Genomic DNA, 20,631 nt, shown 5'->3' on the forward strand with positions numbered 1-20,631 from the left:
GAGCCCGGAAAGCGGAACAGCTGTCACCTGTCCCATTGGTAGCTCCCGGAGTGACCAAGTCAGGAGTGTCGACAGGGAGCAGAGAGGGGGGAGACGGGCTGGGCAGAGAGGCGGCAACGGCCTGATCCCCAAAGCCTCGAGCGCCAGACATGGTCTTCAGAATTGTGTATGAGGTTTTGTCGGGTGCTGTCAAGGAGTCCTTGGGAAGTTCACATTGGGATCAGCACCGGGAGACTGAGAGCCGGGGGGCCTGTGTCCCCCGGGGCCAGGGGCTCAGAGCATCTGGAGTCACAGCTAGGACTCGCCTGGACCTGCGTGGTATGACACTGCCCCTCCTCGGGCTGTGGGAAGCCCCCGGGCCCCCCCAAGCCCCAGGGTCCATCCTTTCTCCACTGTTTTTCCTGCCTTCCTGTCATCTCTGCAGATTTCCTTGTACCCTTCCAAGAAAGCCCTTCTCTGCTTAAGCTAGTGAGGATGCTTTCCGTTGCCTGCTTGACACCAGACCTCCCTACACGGTCGGGGGGTACCCATGGGGCTCTACTGGGGGGCTGCTGTTTGCCTCCAGAGGGCTGTGCCGGAATCCCAGCCTGGCTCCCAGAGGCTCCGTTGGAAGCATCCTCACTGCCTGGGAGCTGGGCGATGAGGAGACCCACCTGAGGCTGGGAGGCTCTCACCAGCCGGCGCCATTTGTCCACCACGTCATAGATGCTAGATGTCCCCTGTGCACCGGGCTTGTGGAACAGATGACGGGTGGAGGCCACCTGCCCATTTGGTGCCAAGTTCATTCCCCGTTTGCCTGATAAGAACATCCCATTATCTTTGGGAGAGAACTCTGTGGCTCAGAGGCAAGCCCCAATTTGCCAGTCCCAACTGGACTGCCCTATCCCGTCCCCACCTCTGTAAGTATCCAGAGTGGAGCAGGACCACGAGGGTGTTTGCTGGGGCAGGCAAGCCAGTTAATGGGACGCGCCCTCTTCCTCCCAACACGGGCGCAGTGGCGTGTGAGGCCTGGAAGGATCGCTAGCAGGAAGAAAGTGGCTAGATTTTCTGGGAGACTGTAAGCACAAGGCCAGCTCGATGAAAGTTAGCAGAGGCAGCGATGTAGATTCTTGGTGACATCACAGGACCCACCAGGTCAAGCCTCTCCTGAAGGACCCCGTCTGGCCAAGTCCTTCCTTGTTTAGCCACATTGGGCTGGGCTGACTGATACCGGGGTGGAAGAGACAAGGAGACGGGAGTCAGAAGTGTGGCAGGTGTGATGAGCAGGGATGTGGGGGAAAACAGGGCTGGACCGAGGGCTGGAAACCGTGACAAAATCCGAAGAGCGGCTGGGGAGCAGGCCAGTGGCGGGAAACGAGGGAAATTGCGCAGGCCCAGGGCACAATGCATGCAGGGGCTCAGGGGCCAGGAACAGAGGGCGCTTTCAGGAGGGAAAGAAAGGCCATGTGGGGCAAAGCGGGCCCAGAGAGGTGGTGAGATGGGCCTCAGCGCCGGCCCATGAATCCTCAGTCTGCACCCGGGCCCCGGGCCAGCGGGGCCATCAGGTCTCAGGTGGGCGTGCCGCGCGGATGGCCGCGGTGGAAGAGCCTGGAGCAGGCGGGCTGGCTGTGGCCAGGAGCTGAGCTGGCAGAGGGGGCAGGGGGCCTGGACAGGGTTCGGTGGCCGGTGAGCCAGGGAGGAGGGGACATCTAGGCCGACAGGACGGCTGCTGGTGGCGCTGCTCTTCACCAGGCAGGGGCGGAGGTACCCAGTGAGGAGAGCAGCCTCCAGCCCGTCAGGCAAACTGCACCTTGGGCCAGAGAGGGGTCCGGGCTGTGAGGGGGCTGGGGAGGGCTGGGCTGGCCAGTGTTGATGGCACAAGTGACCCAAGCCGGGGGCTGAGGCTGAGCCACTGGGGGGGTGTCATGCAGGAGGAGCTCTGGCAGCTTCCCCAGCGGGGACCCAAGCCAAGGGGTTCTCCGTTATCTGGGAGCCACCCCAGGAAGCCTCCTAGGGGGCGCACAACCACAGACCGAGGCTGCAGCAAGGACTCCTTAGTAATGTTTATTCCAAACCTCACGAGCGACCACAAAGCAGACGGGGGTTCAGGTGCAACGTGAAGCACTGCCTCCCAAACAGGGCCCGCTGGCTGTCTCCGAAGGCAGCGAGCCCCATACCAGCGCACCAGCTAGTGCTGCCTGGACCGCAGGGATCTCTTGTTGGCCCTGGAGGTACCAGCCTCCCGCTCCTTCTCGGGATCGAAGACCTCTGCACATGGAAAAGGCCAGAAGGTACCGTGAGCGGCAGCGCCAGGCACGCACATGACAGCAGCTCAAGACCGCGGCTACGGGTCGCCTGCCAAGGGCTCTGTCCTCGCCCCACCCCCCACCGTAGCCAGGAAGCGGGGGGTCACCTCCCGTCCCCAGACAGCTGCCGGGAGGCGGGTGTGGCCTTGTCTAGACCTGTCTGGTCTAGACACGTGACCTAAAGGTTCTCCTGGGTTCTAAGAGCCCTTGGCAGTGTGCGAGCAGTAAGGCCTCCACGTACTGCAGGAGCTGCTTCAGCGCGTGGGTTCGGGTCCTGCTCACACAGACCTGCACACGTGGAGCCCTCGCCTGAGTGCTCCCCGCCCCCAGGTGTCCCCTCAGTCCTGCCACCCAGCCCCTCCCAGAGGCCGGGGCACAACCCCCGAGCCCCACGGTGACGCGAACCTGGTATCTCGTGGGGCCAGTAGTCATTACAATGGGGACAGCGAGGCTCGGGGCTGGACTGAAAATACTTTGCCGTGCAAGGTAAGTGCATCCTGATGCCACACGTCTCGCAGCTTTGACCCTGAAACCAGAAAGGCAATAGCCGTGGAGCCTCGCACACACCTCCATGTTCACAAACCTTCCATAAATGGCCAGGAAAACGTCCAACAGGCTCCATGGTCTTGTCTTCCAGGCCCCAGATGAATAAGGATAATCCCAAAGCCCTCAGCACAAGGGCTTGTAGGAACTGTTATTAAAAAATTCTGAGAAATGAACATGGGTGGAGGACACTCAAAACTCTAACAGTGGGACGCTGGGGTGGCTCCATCGGTTAAGCGGCCGCCTTCAGCTCAGATCATGATCTCGGGGTCCTGGGATCGAGTCCCAGGTTGGGTCCCTGCTCAGTGGGAAGCCTGCTTCTCCCTCTCCCTCTGCCCCTACCCACTCCCCCTCCCCACACTCTTTCTCTCTCAAATAAAAATCTTATACCAAAACTCTACCAGCCAGAGTGTGGTGGTGATGGGCCAGGCCCCGCAGCACAGCCAGGCGGCCTCGGAAACCCGGGCTCCCGGTGCACGCGGGTGCTCTGAGTGTGCAGGGCCCGTGCGCACGACTACAGCCTTTCGGAAGGCTATTTGGCAACGTGGATCAAAGGCTTTAAGAAAACGTGAACACTGTGCCAGAAACTGCACTTCCGGGAAGCCGGCCCAAGGAAACCACCCCAGGTGCCCAAGGTACCTGTGCAAAGCGACTGGTCAGGGCGCAGCTGACGATGGTGGGAAGGTAAGCGTCAGAGGAGGAACCCCCCAAGCGCCCAGCGCTGGCCCACCCGCAGGGAAGCCCCAGCAAGCAGGCCACGCGGGACAGAACAGCCGCGGCCGCCACCGCCAGCACCAGGATGACACGGGCTGCACACAGGCCTCTGAGAGTCCCTGGCCTAGAGCCGAGGGACCAGGGAGGAGAAAAGGCGGGCATGCGCATGGCCGTCCTCAGACACTTCCCAGGGGATGGCCTCCGTCTGCCAGTGCCCAAGGCAGGGGCTCAGAGCCCGCGGGGCCCCGGGGGCCCCGGCTCATCCCGCTGCTGGCGCAGTACCTGGATGAGGAGGCTGTGGCAGATGTTGCAGATCTTCACGGCGTCAGGGTATGTCTCCCGGATGTACTGCTCCATCTCCAGGATGGCCCGGCTGTGCAGGGTGAACTCCCCTTCCTTCTGCAGGACAGGACGGGACGTGGCAAGGTCTCAGCTCCCCTCACGCCAGCCCCTTCCCCACCTAGCAGGCCCACGGCCCCCAGCCCAGGAAGCTGCGCAGGGCTGGGCGCCCCTCACGTGGCCCATTTCCACCAGCCCCAGCCGACAGGTGACCACGCCGGCCCCTTGGCAGAGCCACAAGCCGGGAAAACCTCGGCTGAGACGGAAAAGGGAGCTGATGTGCGACTCCCTGTGCCCCTGCCTCGGCACCTCGCTTGTGCCACACAAGCGTGAACGGGGGTGCCAACAGCCCTCCTACAGGGAGCATGCGGAGCCAGAAGAGGGAGGCAGTCTCCCTGCGGGGCGAACTGGACACAGCCCCTGCCCCAGCACTCACCCCTTCCTCTCCTCCCCCAGCCAGCACTCTAGCCGGCCCCCGCGCTGCCTTCAGCTCCAGGGTCATTGCCTCGGTTGGGGAAGAGCTGTCCTGGGACGTGTTTCCCTCGATCTGTACTCAACTTCCGCGGCTGCCTGCTCAATCTCTGGCTCTCACCCACACCGTGGGCCCAGGTCTGCCCTTGAGTCCCTAGGCCTAGTGTGGGGCTCAGTGCTTGGCAGTCCCGTGGTAAACCTCCCAGGGAAGGTGAAGTCGACCCTGCCTTGAGACCACTGAGGAATGCCCGAGGCCCCAGTGAACAAGTTCAAGTTCACGGTTGGGCCCGAGCCACATTTACTAAACATCTACTGCGTGCCTGGAACCGTGCCTGGTGCTTATCGTTCACGACCCCACTCGGTCCTTTGGGGGCCCCATCACAGGGAGGGCAGGCGAGGTGCCCTAACCCCCAAAGAAGACCCAACCTCCCACAATCTCCCAGGCCTCACAACTATCCTTAGAGCTCAGGCCCCGCAGCACAGTGGCCCCTCAGGTGTGGAGGTGCGGCCGTCAGCAGAGGCCCACACTCTGAGGACCCGTGCCCACCTGGGGGCCTCCCCCAGACCCCGGCCACGTACCCTCCGGCCCCTGCCACTGGGACACAATTGCGTCTGTGCCCTGGACGTACATGGTAACTCGTGGGGCCACAGCAGGGTGCTTGGGGCTCCCGGAATGGGTGGCTCTGCGGGGCAGACCAGCAGGTGACCGTAGTGTGTTTCTTCATGAAGATCGGTTATTTTCTCACCTCCCCATGAGAAGCAAGTACTTCTTGTATATTTGGAGGGAAGTTTCTGGAACGTCCCCTCCCAGCCCACCATGCCCCCAGCAGCACTGACGGAGCATGTACAGGGCCGTAAGGTGCAAGGAGGTGTCGTGGCCCTGCCCTTACAAAGGCTTGCAGAGCTCAGCCAGTTATAACCCAAGCTGCCCAAGAATGTTCCCTCCTGCCGAGCCCGCCCGGGAGAGGAAGAGAGCCCAGACACAGCAATTGTTGGGAGCTGCAGTCTCCCGAGCCCGGGCCGGACAGGGGAGACGTCACCCACGCCACGGGGCTGTGGCGCGATCAGCTCAACGCCAGAGCCGAGGGGCCCTCCATTGTTACAGGGCCACAGGAGGACCCGAGGCCACGGTGGGCACAACTGTGCCCGGGGGGGGGGGGTGGTCCCGGCACCCCTGCCCTCGGCCCTGTGGCCCATCCAGGCAGGAAAGCGCCTCAGGCACTGCGGGAGCGAGGACTCAGCGCCACAGCTCTGGTGACCTGAGACGGCTCTCCCTGGAAGGGAGGTGGATCAGCGCCTCCCCATGAGCAGTGGCCGCACGGCCTGCAGCCGCGGCTCCAACCAGCAGGGGAGGAGGTGGAGGGCTGCCCCAAGTATGTGGGCGCAGACACAGGCGCTCAGGGACACAGCTGAGGTCAGGGGCCAGCGTGGGGCCGGTGTGCCTCGGGGTTCCTAGTAGCGGTGCTGCCCTTTGTGGGAAAAGCCCAGACACATCTGCTCCGCTCCAGTCAGCAGAAGCAGCCACGGGGTCTAGAAACGGGAACTCAGCTCCATCTGGTCCCTTCCCGGATGCTCCCAGCTCCTCTCCAGCACCTGCCCGCACGTCCTCTTGGCTCCCCAGGGCCTGCATCTAAGCGAAAGGCCCTGAATAACATGACACTGACGATAGCAACCACAAGGACGGCAATTCCTCTGGGAGCCCAGCACTGGGCACTGGGCATCAGCCATCCCATTCCCAGCCTTCTCCCGCCTGGGAGGGGACACGGCTCCTCCCCACTCACAGAAGAGGGGCTCCAGCCCTCCTGCCCAGGAACCAGGCCCAGGTCCGACGCCAGAGCCGCGCCCACCGCCCTGCGTCTGTGGACCAGGGCCCCAAACCTGGGTGCAGTCCCTGCTCCCGGGGCACTCCACGGGAGCGAGCATGAGGCTGCAAGGCCTTCCTCAGGGACACGGTGCGCGTTAAAGCAGACAAGGGGCCCGACCCCAGCTCAATGGACAACAACTGGATACGATATGGTTCTGGAGGAAAATTTGTTATCTGTTCTAAACAGTGAGCCGAGCCAGGGAAAGCACTGGACACGCTACCTCGATCAGCCATTTGTTCTGTACAAACTTCTGCAACACCTGCTCTGCTTCCTTCTTCCTCATCTTCTTGCCTTTAAGTTGATCAACCAGGTTCAAAATATTTGTGGAAGACGCAAAGCCAGTTTCTGAGTCAATAATCAGTTCCAACTGGAAGAAACAGCAGGTACCACGTTCATCTATCAAATCAGCAAAAACAACATTTGAGCAAGAACACCGATCCTGGCGGGGGGCGGGGGAGGGGCAGCAAAACCACTCCCAACCGCAGGCAGAACTGGGCCTGGGGACGCTCCTTCGGGAAGCCGGTTCATAACCAGCACCAAAAGCCATAACCACGGCCAGCCCTTCTGACTCAGCGCTCACCCTGTGACCTGCCAAATGAATAACCTTAATGCCCCCAAATCAAGAATCCTCTCTCTCGCCCCCCACCTCCCTGAAGGTAGAGAAGCTGAGGAATGAATGAACAGAGGTAGCACCCTCCTACTCACATGTGGGCAGGACATCGGGGGTGAGGGGCAAGCTGGAAGCAGGAAGGACAGGACAGCAAAGCCAGGGTGGGCCAGGAAGCAGCACGCTCGGGGGCCAACTGTTACCAGAGGAGGCTCAGAAAGGAATGATTCTAGGACTAGTCACCAGAGACTTGGATTCACCAGATCTGGGTGAGAACAGACTATCTCAACTGTTTTTACCTCCCGGTTATTAAAAGGTGCACCCCGGGCTGAGAACCACTGTCGGGACCAGGTGCTCAGCCAGGTGAGTGACAGGAGGGCTGAGCCAACAGCTCTGATGCCGGGGAGGCAGAGCAGTGCCTCTCAAACGTGAAATGTGCCGTCGGGACACCTCGTTAAAACGCAGACCTGGATTCAACGGTCTGGGCGGGGGGGGGGTGGTGGACTGGGGACTGGGATTCGGCCTTTCTAGCAAGCTCCCTGGTGCTGCTGCTGCGGGTGTGGATCGTGCTGTGAGCACCAGGCAATAACACCTGTTCACCTGCATCGCACACCCAGAGGCCTGGTGCAAACCTAAAGAAGCTCTTCCTTCCTGAGCAGCCATGGTGCCCTCCCGTCATCACCTGGTGGTGGTGAGCTGCCCAGCGGCTCCCCCTGCACGTGGCCACCTGGGGCAGCAGTGGTGACCCTCCAAGATCACAGTTTCCATTTCTAATGATGGAAGACAGCAGGTTTCCCATAAGAAGCCCGGCCGATAAACAGGAGCTACTGTACTTACAGCCTTTCTGAACAGATCCAGCTCATTCTCTGCAAAATCTGAGGCCATTTTGGAAACAGAAGTGGTCGCCAGATTCACCTACAAAAGAGGTCAGCGTGGCAGTCAGGCTGGGCCCCTCCCTGGTCACTGAGCGCCGGTGTCCAGGCGCTGCCGGCCACAGGGCTGGATCTGTGACCAGTCCTACGTTAGACTTCAATCTCTAGCTCAGTCAGCATGTCTGATTCTCAGAGATTCTTAGAACTCCAAAGGTGGTGGAGTATCTTCCAAACCCAGATACATTTGGGGAACTTGTCTGCATGCCTAATGGAGCTTCACAAGCAAAAGGCACTGAGAAGTCCAGCAGTAAACAAACCCGATTTACCGATTTAACCCAGCATTTCCACAGTTATTTGATGCCACAGCCCTTTGGCCCTGGAAGACTGTGGGAGTCCCTGGCCAGCGCCCCTCGCTGTGTGGGCCTGGCTGGTGGGAGCCCGGCCTCCTTGGATGGGCCTGCGGCAGTGCCCTGGCCCAGGCGGGGGCCTTGTCTGCTCTGCCCGCCTGTTTCTCCCCTCGCTTGCTGGCCAGGAGGGACACCGGAGCCCAACAGGAGGCCCAGTTGGCTCTCAGTCCCAGCGCGCCACATATTCTTCTCTCAGCGTCCATGCCTTATTCTAAATGAAAAACCACTTTCCTCCCTTTAATCCTAGTACCGCACACATTTGAGGGGACTTCTTGCGTTGAACTGTCAACAAACACAACCTGTCTCAGGCAGGGGCTCGGTTGGGGCAGTGAAGTGAGCATCGGGGTGACAGCCCCGGCCCTGATCATGGCACAGGACACTGACAGTGGCGCCGGTGGCCCCGGGTGGGCAGGGCGGCCACGCTGGGCTGGGTCTGTGTCTCCACTGCAGGGCTGCTGGGGCGGGGGTGCCTCCACCCACCGCAGTTCCGCATAGACGCCGCGAGAGGGCGCCGGCGTGCACTCACCAGCGCGTAAACGGGTCTCCCGTCGTCTTCGGTGGCTCCTTTCTTTATCTCAATATACAAGGACTCCAAGACACTGTTAATGTTGTTGATAAAGTCCTCCAGCTCCTCCACGGTGGCAGTGCCTGGAGAGAAACGGGCCGGGGCGGGAGCGGGGGAGGCATCAAGAAGTCATTACATCCACCTGAGCCTGTGACAGCAAGGCCAGGAGTAGGTGAAGGCCCAGCCCTCTTGGGTCAATGCCAATCGTGTGGCTTCTTCCTTCCTCGAGTATGCAGACAGGGGAGGTGCTGTGAGCAGGAAGGCGGGCGAAATCGTGTCTGAGCCTGCCCAGCTCTTCCCCTCCTTGCTGGAAGCCCCCACCTGCTGGCCGCCCCTCACCGCCCACTATGCCCCTCTCCGCACACTTCCCCACAAGGAGCCTGTCCCTGTGCAGCCTCACCTGTGCCGGGTCTGTCTCTATACCCTCTTCCCTTTATCCGCATCCAGACACATACTGAATACTCCCGTGCCAGCCCATGTGCTGGGCCCCAGGGGCGGGGTGGCAGCGGTGAAGACTAACAACGACCAGCCCAGGGTAAGAGTACCAACTCACAGCGCAACGCTGCCACCCGCCCGCCCCCGCGCTCCGGGAGAGGCCCCGCACCAAGCACTTCCCAGTCATTAGGCCATCGTGCCAGCAGCCTTCCGAGGCAGGCACCGGTGTCCTCCTCCAGCTCGGCGGCCAGGCCCAGGTGCACAGGGGCTGACGCGCCCGCACTGCACCCCCGGGCTCAGCAGCGGGAGCCCAGCAGCACAGCCACGGCCCGGGCTCTGACCCGTATGCTGTCCCGCCTCCATGCTGCCCGGGGCTGCACAAGAAAGCCCCCTCCACTGTCCTCGGGCCACCAGTCCATAGATGAGGGGTATGTACAGAAACCGGGGAGGGATCACCATCCCCGTGCTGCAGGGAAACTGGGGACAGAAGAGGTCCAGGGGCCAGGGAGGCTGCAGCGGGAGGCAGGAGTCCCATGTGCAGGGCCCTACCGCCCAGCAGAGGGTGGGAACGGGGAGCCTTTCAGACTCGGAAGCAGAGAAAGGACGTGGTCAGCTCTGTGTCTTGGAATTACCCTTTTGTGTACTGTGATACTTTTTTAAAGAAAAAGTATTTATTACTGTTTTAACTTATTAAAATAATTTCAACAGATTTATGAGGAGAAAAAGCCAGCATACAAGCAATGTGATACCACTTATGTTAAAACAACGATAAAACTAATGAAATACCACAGGAAAAAGGCCTGGAAGGATACCCATGAAGCTGATGGCCAAGGCCACTGCTAGGAGGGAGACGCAGATGAGGGGGTCAAGCCCAGGGCACTTATCTGTGTTTGACTTCCTACAGAGAGAGAGATTTCTAAGCTCCTTGTGTACCTAAGGATTGTTGAAGGTTATAAAAAATGACCGGTCATGCTGGTGGCAGGTCCCAGCCATGTGGGCCATGCAAGGGACAGTTCTGACCCGGGCAGAGGGGGCCCCAGAAAAGCTAATGACAAAGACCAGGACAATCATACTAACATGCAAATCACAGCAGGGATCAAATCTTCCTCTTTAAATAAACTTATTTAAGTAAAAAAAAAAAAAAAGCCCTTTAAATAAGCAGTCAGTAGTAATAAATAGGTGGTGCATGGACGTGGGACAAACCACGAGGACAGTAGGATGATGGAATACGGCCCCAGCTGCGCGAGCAGAGGCGGACCCAAGTGGTACTTCCTGTCCCTTTCCGAAACGCCTCCCTCCTCTTCACCCCCACTTCTGCCTACAGAAGGCAACTCAAATAGCACTTTTTTCCACGAAATGTTCTCTGCGGCCTCTGCCCTCCTTCCTCTTCCATATGGACGGTGTGCACTGCGTGGGGGCCTGGGCTTAGGCAGTGTGGCCAGGAAGCTTCTCGGCGGGCGGGCAGCCCTTTCTGCCGCAGCGCACCCGACCCTGGGAATCTGGCTGCATGGCAGTCGGGCCTTCAGGGCCGCCTCTCACTGCCTGGGGTGGGGGGGGGGGTGTGACAGGGCCCTTCGTGGGCAGGAGCTTCTCCGTCCACCCAATATGACACAATGGCAAGTCCCACCTCCCTCCGAAAGTGATAATGCACATTTTCCACCGAAAAGGCCACTCTTCGGTATGGTTCAGAAAAATGTACCCTGTGGGCTGATCACAAACACTGCAATAGGGTGGACTTTCCAGATACCTCGTCTGCATGGAGATGAGCTAATAGCCACTCTGCGCTTTCCCCTCTCCCACCCCTCCGGCGTGCTGTCCACTCTCATTTTTCAGAAACATGCATGTTTTCACTGAACAACAGCAAAAAACCCCAAAAGACCAAAACAAAAATGAAAAAACGCACTTCCTATCGCCATTGCTGCAGGAACCTGCCACCTGCTCAAGTGCTCACGTTCCCTTGCCTCCTCGGTCTCTGACCACACGGCTTCCTATGTCAAGGGCATGTCCGCATCGCCGCCCGCTGCTGACACTGTCTGTGTTTCTCACTCCCTGTGCCATACTATCTCCTTCTCAATGGGGAGAATACACTTCTCTGGTGTTCAGGAACACCCCCCACCCGACCTGAGTTTTGGGGGCAACAGCATGGTGCCGTGGGGCCACCCCGCCTCTCTGGGGGTCCTCAGGTGGGTCTCGCCCTTTCTCTCATCCCTGAAGGCCGCCCACTGCCTCACTCCAACTTCACGAGTCTAGAACACATCCCTCTGACTCTCTTTCTAGGGCCACCCCTCACTCCAACCCCCCAGCCTCCCACTCCCCCGACGTCCTGGGCACGCCTCCGACCAGACCAGCTGAGGGGAGGTGCCCGTGCTGGCCTCCTGCAGCTCCCAAGCACTGCCTTCCCCGATCACCCGGCTGCCCCAGTTACTACATCTGGCCGCCCCACTCCTGGGGTCATCTGGTAACATTTGACTGCCAATAGCCATTTCCATCTCTAACCAGACCTTAGCTTTTTCTTTTTTTTTTTTTTAATTGTCTTTCCCCTAAAAGTGTGATCTGGGGAGAAGAATAATTCCAGGTACCCTTTTCCAGAGAATCGGAAGGCAGTAAGCTGACGGGACCAGAACTGAGATCAGGAGGAGTGGCCCCAGACCCCGTGCTCAGCCTATCAGATGGACACTCTCAATCTAGGAAGGGACAAAAAGGAGAGCTCGAGGTGGTTCCAGCTCGGCCACCAGGAGGTGGAAAGGTGGGAAGATGGCTTTGGCCGGAAGGTTGTCCTGTGTCCTGGTGCCCTCTGGGTCCTGCCCACTCACCAGTCTGGCCCCTGGTCCCTGTCCCCAGCGCCCTTCCAACATGGTTCTTTTAAGCTCGGCCAGAACTGGGTCGCTTGCTTGCTACCAAGCTCCCCGACGGGCCCATCAAGTGTCACGGGTACACGGGACTGGTGCTTCCCGACTTCCAGTCCTCCAAGGAGCTATTTGCACGGCCATGCCCCCACGCCCTGCCCTGCTCCTGAAGCCTAGAAGCTCCAGTCTGCAGATCTGTATAAACACCCTGGGCCAAAGGACAGTTAGAGGATCCCTTGGGCCCCAATATCCTATAAGGCCATGGTCATGATAAAGTGCCTAAGATAAAAGGCTGAACCACGCACTTCTGAAGCAATTATTTCCAGCCTTAGTCCTGCCATGTTGACGACTTAAGAGAATTAATTAATAACATCACTCCTCCCTTCAGAATTGCAAACCCATTGAGAAAAAAGACAGGCTTCAGCTAAGTATCAAAGTTACCAGATTTTTTTGCAGGTTCAGCTGGATCAGAGGCTGGGTCCCTCAACACCACGGACCTGCAATCAGCATCATGGGAGGACCAGCTCCAAGAAGTGACGAGCAAGGCCCCAGACCCCCCACCACCGTCTCTTCTCAGAGAGCAGGTAACTCCCGAAACTGGCACGTGGCACCACGTCCGAACCAAGCAGAGGTCTATGGATCTTACGAGGCCTCTGGGTCCTCTCTCCATGGGAACAGGGTGTCCCTGGGCCTTCCTTGTGGGCTGGGGCAAAGTTGCTCTAGATGAGCTACAAACAGGAAGCCTACAAACATGTGGCTGTAATTCACCGGAGTGTGTGCTGGGCACTGCTCACTCGCTTGCTTCACGTCATCACTACCAGAAGGGCTCCAGAATTCGAGTCACGAATAACATCTTGATATGCAAGAGGCTTGGAGAGAGTCCCCATCACTCAGCAAGGGCTCCCAGGCCGGCCTGACCCCACATCCCGAGCACGAAGCCACAGGGCCTCAGCAGAGCAGAGCAAGCCTTCTCTGGGAACACACACCCTGCCATGTGAGGGGCCGAAAGGCCAAGGCCCAGGAGAGGACAAAAGAGCTCTTTCTTTAGTAGGAAATGCCCTTCCAATGGGACAGTTCAAGAAAGGGAACTCCGGGTAGTCCCCAGGCCGGGGCGGCACCACACAAAAGGGGCCACCGTTCCTCTGACAAGCCGGGCTGCTTCATTTTGAGAGACTGCTTTTTCTGGCTACTTTTGTATCTATTCTCTCCTTTTCTCTTAAAATTCAATTAAATCTCTTCTTGCTAATCAGGGTCCCTGCTTTTCAGGAGGCTAGTGGAACCGGGAGTTCACCGCACACTTGGGCGGCAGGCGGTCAGGAAGTCTGCTGCCCTAACTTCTGAGCAACAAAGAGTTTTGTTCCAAACTAGGCAACTATAGATAGAAAATGCTATTTTTAGGCAGAGGAAATAACAGCAAAAAATAAGACCCCAAGGGACCAAACCACTTGTGGGCCAACTCGCCCTGTGACAGGCCCCTCACCTGATGGGCCGGCTGGGGGTGGTCCCCCTGAATGTGGCGCTGGGGAGGGGGCAGGCCAGGCCCCAGGTCGGGCATGGGCGCTGGGGCACACCGGGGGCTGGGCAAGGCTGGTGGGCAGGGACACAGGGCCAGACAGGCTGTATAAGGGGTCACATCTCAGCCTGTGACCTTCCCATCAACTGCCTGGGAAAAGGACTCTGGACACTCCGGGGCGTGTAAGAAAGACGGGAACGGACAATGATGCCACTTCCAAAGTCTGGCCAGTCGAGGGCGCTGGAAGAGCAGGGAGGGAGGGGGCGGTCTTTCACGTGGCCAGTACATTCAATAAGTAATTCTTTTATCTGTGTAGCAGTGCACCGTGTACCCCGCTTCCACCCCCTCGTGATCTCATCAGAGCCTCGTGAACAACCACCGAGGCAAGCTGGATACAGCAGGGTCTGGGCGCTTCCACAGAGAACACCAAGGGTCACGGAGCTTAAGGGCTTACCCAAGAAACCAGGGCCAGCGAGGGACGGACTACAGATTGGCAATCCAAGGGCTGGCCTTTAGTTTTTGGTACAGTGACAAAAGGACTTGAGCATTCATTCAAATAAAGTTTTGCTTAGATACTTAACAATGTCATGAGAATTACTTCAAAATAATAAGGGTTAAGTACGTAGCAGATGTGTAGATAAAACAAGATTAGTTATGAGTTGCCATTTTAGCTGGGCGATGGGCTTCATTGTATTGGTCTACTTTTTTTGTTTGACTTTTCCCATTTAAGGGTAAAAAAAAGGTATCTCAATCCTCACCAACAATGTGACCTGATGCCTTCACCCTCAAGTTTCTGAGACTTGAAAAAAGAGAAAAATGGCAGTGCCCCATGACAAGATAGATGAGCTCAGGCCTCTGATGGTACAGAGGGGGCTGGGGGCATGGACGGTCTTTGAATAACGGGCTGTTCTTTTTTTTCTGAAGATTTTATTTATTTATCTTACACAAAGAGTGAGAGACAGAGCAGGGAGGAGGAGGCAGAGGGAGAGAGAGAGAGAAGCAGACTCCCTGCTGAGCAGGGAGCCTGACATGAGACTCAACCCCAGGACGCTGGGGTCACGACCCGAGCCGAAGGCAGCCGCTTAACCGACTGAGCCGCCTAGGCGCCCAGTGATGGACTGTTCTTAAATCTGCTTAGAGAGCTGTTTCCAAGTACACAGAGATCTTTTTTTTTTTTTTTTAATCTAACTTTAGTTAGAAAGTCTGCTCTTTGACCCATCGGCCAGGCCCCTCACCAGAGCTCTGTGGGTCAGTGCTCCAGTCAGCAACTGAACGGTGCTGCTGCCTCTTTGTCACTAAGGTGCTAGGGCAGGCGGCACCCTGAATTACAACATAAGTCATCAGAAACTTGAGCCACTTTCAGCAGAACTTGACTGTTGATGCTATTAATTGCATTTCACTGCATCTCAGCCTTTGAACACAGGTGGGCCACCCACCATTGAGACCAGAGGCGGCCTCCATTCCCACCACCCCAGGAACTTCCGGGGCAGATGAAGGGGCTCTGTGGGGACTGACTGCCCACCCGCTAAAAGCAAACTGGCTTGGCTCTATCCCTGGTGCGTAAGCTTCCTCCTCTCCGGGTTTCAGCTGAGCCCAGCTTGTTGGTCCTGACAGAATCGGATGCCCACAGAGGCCAGGCAGAAGCCCAGATGGGGACAAGAGCAGATGCAGTGGGTGATGTGGAGGACACATGTCCCACCAAGAGCAGCGGGACTACTCTGCTTCAGCCACATGCCCAATCTTCTGATTTTTATGAGAAATCTCCCGGTTGGTTGGTTTTTTAACGTGGTCATGAGTTTTTAAAACACTATAGGGCAAACAAACTGTGCCCGTCAGCTAGATACCACTGACTGTCCCCGGTTTTCAAATTCTGATGTGGGCTGGGACCCTGCCATAAAGAGACATGATGACTAATGGGGCCACTCTGTTCCCTGACCCACCAGATAAGAGGCTGTGGGCTGAGCTGTGAATAACTCAAAGGAACAGACTGTGTCACACTCATTCTTCTGAGTACAGACATACCTCAGAGGTAACACGGGCTTCATCCCAAACCGCCACAATCAAGCAGCATCACAGTAAAGCTAGTCAAGTGAATTTTTTGGCTTCCCAGTGCATATAAAAGTTACACTTACGCTACGCTGTCATCTACTAAATATGCAATGGCACTATGTCTAAAAAAACAATGCACATACCTTCATTTAAAAATACATGATTGCTAAAAATGCTGAGCATCATCTGAGTTGTCAGCAAGTTGTAATCAACAGGATCCCAGATCACTGTAACAAATATAATGAAAACATTTGAAATAGTGCCAAGAATGACGACAATGTGACACAGAGACAGAAGTATGCTGCTGGGAAAAAAGCACCAACAGACTTGCTTGCTGTGGGGTTGCCACAAACCTTTGATTTGTAAAAAAAAAAAAAAAAAAAGCAACATGTAGAAAGCGCATTAAGCAAAGTGCAAGAAAAAGAAGTATACAGACGAGGAACAGACCACAAATAAGAACAGGACTCTGACCCACCATCTGCAGCCACCAGCCCAGAGAAGCAACCCCTCATCTACAGTAACCAGCCCTGGAAGCCAGACCACCACCTAGAAGCCAGCCTTCTAGAAAGTCAGACCACTACCTCTAGCAACGAGTCCCGGCAGCCCGATGATAACCCGCGTGGTAACTGGTGCATGATGACCAGGACCTGCTTTGTAACTGACGGCTTCCCTAGTTTTTGGTTCCTGCTTCCAACTTAGGACCAACCACAGAAAGCTGTCCTGCTTCGAGGTAACCAGCCCCCAGCCTCCAGTCAGGGCACACCCAACACCTGCCAGTGGGTCTCTGCCAAAACACCAGTGAGGGGCCTGCCTCCCTTGCCACAGCAAGCTCTGAACAAGCAGCGTCTGCCTATCCCCATTTGGGTGGTCTTTGTTTAGGTCCACATGCAAGACTCAGCTCAGTGCCCTGCTCCCGGGAGGCATGAACGAGGTGGCAGAATGGTGTGTGCAGGCCCAGGGTGCTGCGAGCGGGGACTCCGGCCACTTTCTCCAATTCTCCTCATCCCTGGAGTGTGGACCAGCTTCCCACAGTCTCCTGGGAGACCGTTCGTAGCCCTCTACCCCTGTCCACCATACACAGCCAGAACAGGGCCAGGTCCCGGCACCCCCCTCTCCGCACAGCCACTGGGGGCTCCATCACCCTTAGCCACACTCCTTTGTGATCCCAGCGTGAGCCCCCTTGCTCCACACTCCCATCACGTGGGCCTCCTGCCTGCCCACAAGGCCCCTCCCCAGCTCAACATCCACACTTGTGACTTCCTTCCATTAGGACATAGGGACCACACTTTCTGGATTTGGGGAGAAAATGCCAGCATCAGAAATTCAGCCCTACGGTCTAAATCACCCTATGTATCAGCACTATGAATCTTCGGATAGTCACTACCGCCACACCCCATCCCCAGGATGTGGGGTCAGATGACATGGGAAGGGTCACACAAGAAGGAAGCGGCAGCAAGTAGCACGTACTGAACATGCCCTAGGAAGCACTCTGTACCAGGCACATAACAGAAGTTTCCCTGTTTAACCCTCATGACTTTTCCATGAGGTAGGTAAGATTTCCTTTCGAAAACAGAAAGCTGAGAACTTCTCCAAGTCTCTGACTGGGACCTCTGTCCTCCCTGGCCCTCCACTGGCCACACAGAACCTCCCTCGTGTTTGAAAACCGGTACAAAATGCAATCCAAAACCAATGATATCCACGCTTAGAAGAGTGTGGAGCACCTAGAGGTCCTGGCTCAGGAAATCTGTGCTGGCCACCAGGGTCTGTCCCACCCTGGGGGCTTCACCACACACAGCCGAGAGTGGGCTGGGATCTGGACCCCTTGAGTCCTTCAGGAGCCAGGGGCGTGAAAGCAACATTCACTTCCTCGTGGTTACGGAGCTTACTGAGCCCAGAGAGTCCTGTGGAAGCACAAACAGCCACCTGTTGTGAAATTCTGTATGTTCAGAAATCCACCCAGTTACATTGCAGAGGTGACTTCATGTTAGTTTTCTGCCACTTTTCAGTTACGATCACATCCCTAATCCCCCTTGATTAACTGGGAAGGCGGGCAGGCTTGGACAGTGGCAAGCTCATTAACTGTTCCTCACAGCCAAAGGGGACAAATGTGCAATGAAATCATTAAAAACAGGGGGAAAACTGCTTGGGAGCCAGCTTCAAGTGATCACAGAGTCCTCCCTGGAAAGAGAAGATGCTTACCAACACGACCACACACAGGATGGAACACTATGCCAAAGTGTCAACCATATCGTGGTGACTCACCGGTAGCGCGCACCGCCTAATGATATGCAGGGGTCCTGACAGGGCACTAACACAGCGGGGCAGACGGAGGACAAAACAGGACAAAAACAGAGCCACGGGGAAGGCAGGTAGAAGGTCTGACAAACACGGAAAATACCTGTCTAACCCCAGTGTTCCTCTCCTACTGTGCTCAGCAGTCTATTTTTGGTACGTGCATTTCGGTTAACTGGTTTTTTGGCTTGAACACCGTCCTATTTATTCTGCTCCCTGAAATCATGTCAGATCTTCATTTGTTTTGTTTATTTTTATTTTTAAAAGATTTTATTTATTTATTTGACACAGAGATAGAGAGCACAAGTAGGCAGAGCGGCAGGCAGAGGGAGAAGCAGGCTTCCCGAGGAGCAGGGAGCCCAACGCAGGGCTCGATCCCAGGACCCTGAGATCATGACCTGGGCCAAAGGCAGACGCTCAACCGACTGAGCCACTCAGGCGCCCCTCTTCATTTGTTTTAAACTAAAATTTGAGATCGTTTACCCAGTTTGTCCTTAGGACCGCAGATAATTGAAAAACCCACTAAAATGAACATGTAAGAAGCATCACGAATTACAAAATGCGAGTGTGGGGCATCTAGAACAGTACCTCACGGCAAGCTGGAAACCACTACAAAATAAATGAAGTCAGGGAAGAAACCCCACTGGATGCTAAATCCAGCAGGTACAAGTGGGATATTTACTTTGTCTCAAAGAACCGCCCTGTAAAATGCTTCTTACTCACACAGGAAGGAGTAACCTTACAGTGCAGACATCGTCTTCACCGACATCGTTATACCACCAGACAGGAGGCAGAGGGAGCACTGCTTCTGCAACACGTCTGCAAAGGTAGAAAGCATAACCAGAGCCGAATGGGGAGGAGGCACAGACCAGCCCGAACTGAGGGGCAGCCTGCCAACAGCAGTGGCCACCGGGCATGGGGTGGCTTGGCGCTCACAATGTGCCTCATCCAATTCAGGTATGTCCCAAGTGCAAAATACATTCTGGATTTTGAAGACGTGATATTAGAAAATGGAAAAGATCTCATGAATCATTTTTTACATTCGTTACAGGTTGAAAATGACGGTATTTGGGATATTAATTACACCTGTTTCCTTCTACCTCTTTTAACGTGGCCCCCAGAAAACTTTAATTACCTCTGTGGCTTGCGTCAAATTTCTAGCAGCTCTGTTTTACGCAATAATTAACCTGTAATCTTCAAAAATGTCAAAGTCATACAAATCAAGGAAAAGGCTGAGGAATGATTCCCAATTGAAGGCACCTAAAGAAACGTACATAACTAAATGCGACACGTACCCCTGCGGCAGATCCCTTGTCTAAACGAGACAGTATTGAGAGAACTGGAAAACTCCAGTGGGGTCTGCGGATGAGAGGGCAGTGATACATCAGTGTTAATCGGTCCTGATGTGAATGGTTATCCCAAGAGGATTTAGGAGGATGTCTTTGCGAGAAGGACACATTCCCTAGAGAATTTAGCAGTGATGGCACTTCAAATTGGAAACTCTCAAATGATCCAGGGAATTAATACTTCCTTGTACTATCCTTACAGCTATCCTGTGAATTTGGAATTATTTCGAAATAAAAAATAAGTTTAAAAGGCTCCCCGAAGAGCTACAGGCAAAGAAGGCCCTCAGCAAATGTGCCACTGATTCGGAAGGCCGCATTTGGCAGTGGTAGGGCCGGAGCTGATGTGAGAAGCAGCTGGGTGCTGGAAGGCTGGACCTGGTGATTCCCTAAAAACCCAACCTGTTCAACCGAAAAACAAAAGACCAGACCCAAAAACATTTTAACGAGGGCTGGAAACCAGAATTATTGCCATGCAACTTGTGGGCTATGGCAAACTTTTGCTTCTGTTCAGTAACGCCACAGGAGAAATGAAATACCAAGAGTCAGGCTCTGGTTTGGGGCACCCTTAAACCCTGTGCTGGGCAACACCACTCCATGACGAAAGGGCCTTGGGCCACTTGTGAAGGTTTCAGAATTCAGGCTTCCATGTTTGTTCTGTTTTCCGGGAAACTGAACCAAAGAAACTTTCCATGGCTACCTGACTACCACATAACTACTTCCCAACTCTCTTGTGAGTCAGACTTCAAGAAAGGTGCCCCTCCGGGTAAACCCTGGATACAGGACAGAAGGGATCTATTTCCTGAATGCTACATCTATTTTCTTAGAGGCCCACACAGATGAGGCAGGGCCTCACCAGACCAAGAGAACGAGCTCTATCGCGTGAACCTGATTATCCCCTACATTTAGCCATCCTGGGGATGTACAGGCTTTAAGCACATGCCACACAATACATTTGTATTCTCCACAAATAACTCCGGGTGCCAGGTATCTCCAGCCCCGCTTCACAGCTAGGAAAATGGAAGCTCTGAGTTTTAGCAACCTGACCAAGGTTATACAGCTACCGTATAATAGCAAAGTGGCCTTATATTCAGATTTTTAAAAACAGCTTTGGTGGGGTATAATTGACATACAATGAACTGTATCTATTTAAAGAGCACAATTTAATAGGTCTTGACATATGTATACACCCCTGAAACCGTCACCACAATCAAGACAACATACCCATCGCCCCCCAAAAGTTCCCTCATGCCTCTCTGTAATCTCTCTCACCCCCACAAGCCTCCCCTACGCCATCCCCAGGCGACCACAGACCTTTCTGTCACTCCAGCCCAGTACACACTGTCTAGGAGTGTATGTTAACAGATTCCTACAGCACATAATCTCCTTTGCCTCGCTTCCTCCACTCAGCATATAATCACTTTGAGATTCATTCATACAGGAGTGTGTAGCACCAGCTCATTCCTTTTTACTGCTGAGTAGTAG

The 20,631-nt window shown here is 55.6% G+C and overlaps 1 protein-coding gene and 1 long non-coding RNA gene across 2 annotated transcripts in view; one reads left to right on the forward strand and one right to left on the reverse strand.

The window, feature by feature from the left end:
- Positions 1-2,030: 2,030 nt before the first annotated feature.
- The window catches only part of NSMCE1 (NSE1 homolog, SMC5-SMC6 complex component), a 39,733-nt gene continuing 21,132 nt past the window's right edge, over positions 2,031-20,631 (reverse strand). The window contains exons 4-9 of the mRNA XM_027610619.2: positions 8,630-8,751; positions 7,662-7,739; positions 6,438-6,584; positions 3,825-3,941; positions 2,691-2,811; positions 2,031-2,247 (exon numbers count right to left, since the gene is read on the reverse strand). Of these exons, the coding sequence (XP_027466420.1) occupies positions 2,168-2,247; positions 2,691-2,811; positions 3,825-3,941; positions 6,438-6,584; positions 7,662-7,739; positions 8,630-8,751 (665 nt within the window). The 3' untranslated portion in view covers positions 2,031-2,167. The remainder of the gene's footprint in view (positions 2,248-2,690; positions 2,812-3,824; positions 3,942-6,437; positions 6,585-7,661; positions 7,740-8,629; positions 8,752-20,631) is intronic.
- Positions 9,070-14,328, forward strand: LOC113932253. The gene is made up of 3 exons (XR_003523018.2): positions 9,070-11,849; positions 12,406-12,533; positions 13,779-14,328. It is a non-coding gene; the product is annotated as an uncharacterized LOC113932253 (long non-coding RNA).

The sequence above is a fragment of the Zalophus californianus genome, chromosome 10, assembly GCF_009762305.2.
Source record: "Zalophus californianus isolate mZalCal1 chromosome 10, mZalCal1.pri.v2, whole genome shotgun sequence".
Classification (NCBI taxonomy): Eukaryota; Metazoa; Chordata; class Mammalia; order Carnivora; family Otariidae; genus Zalophus; species Zalophus californianus.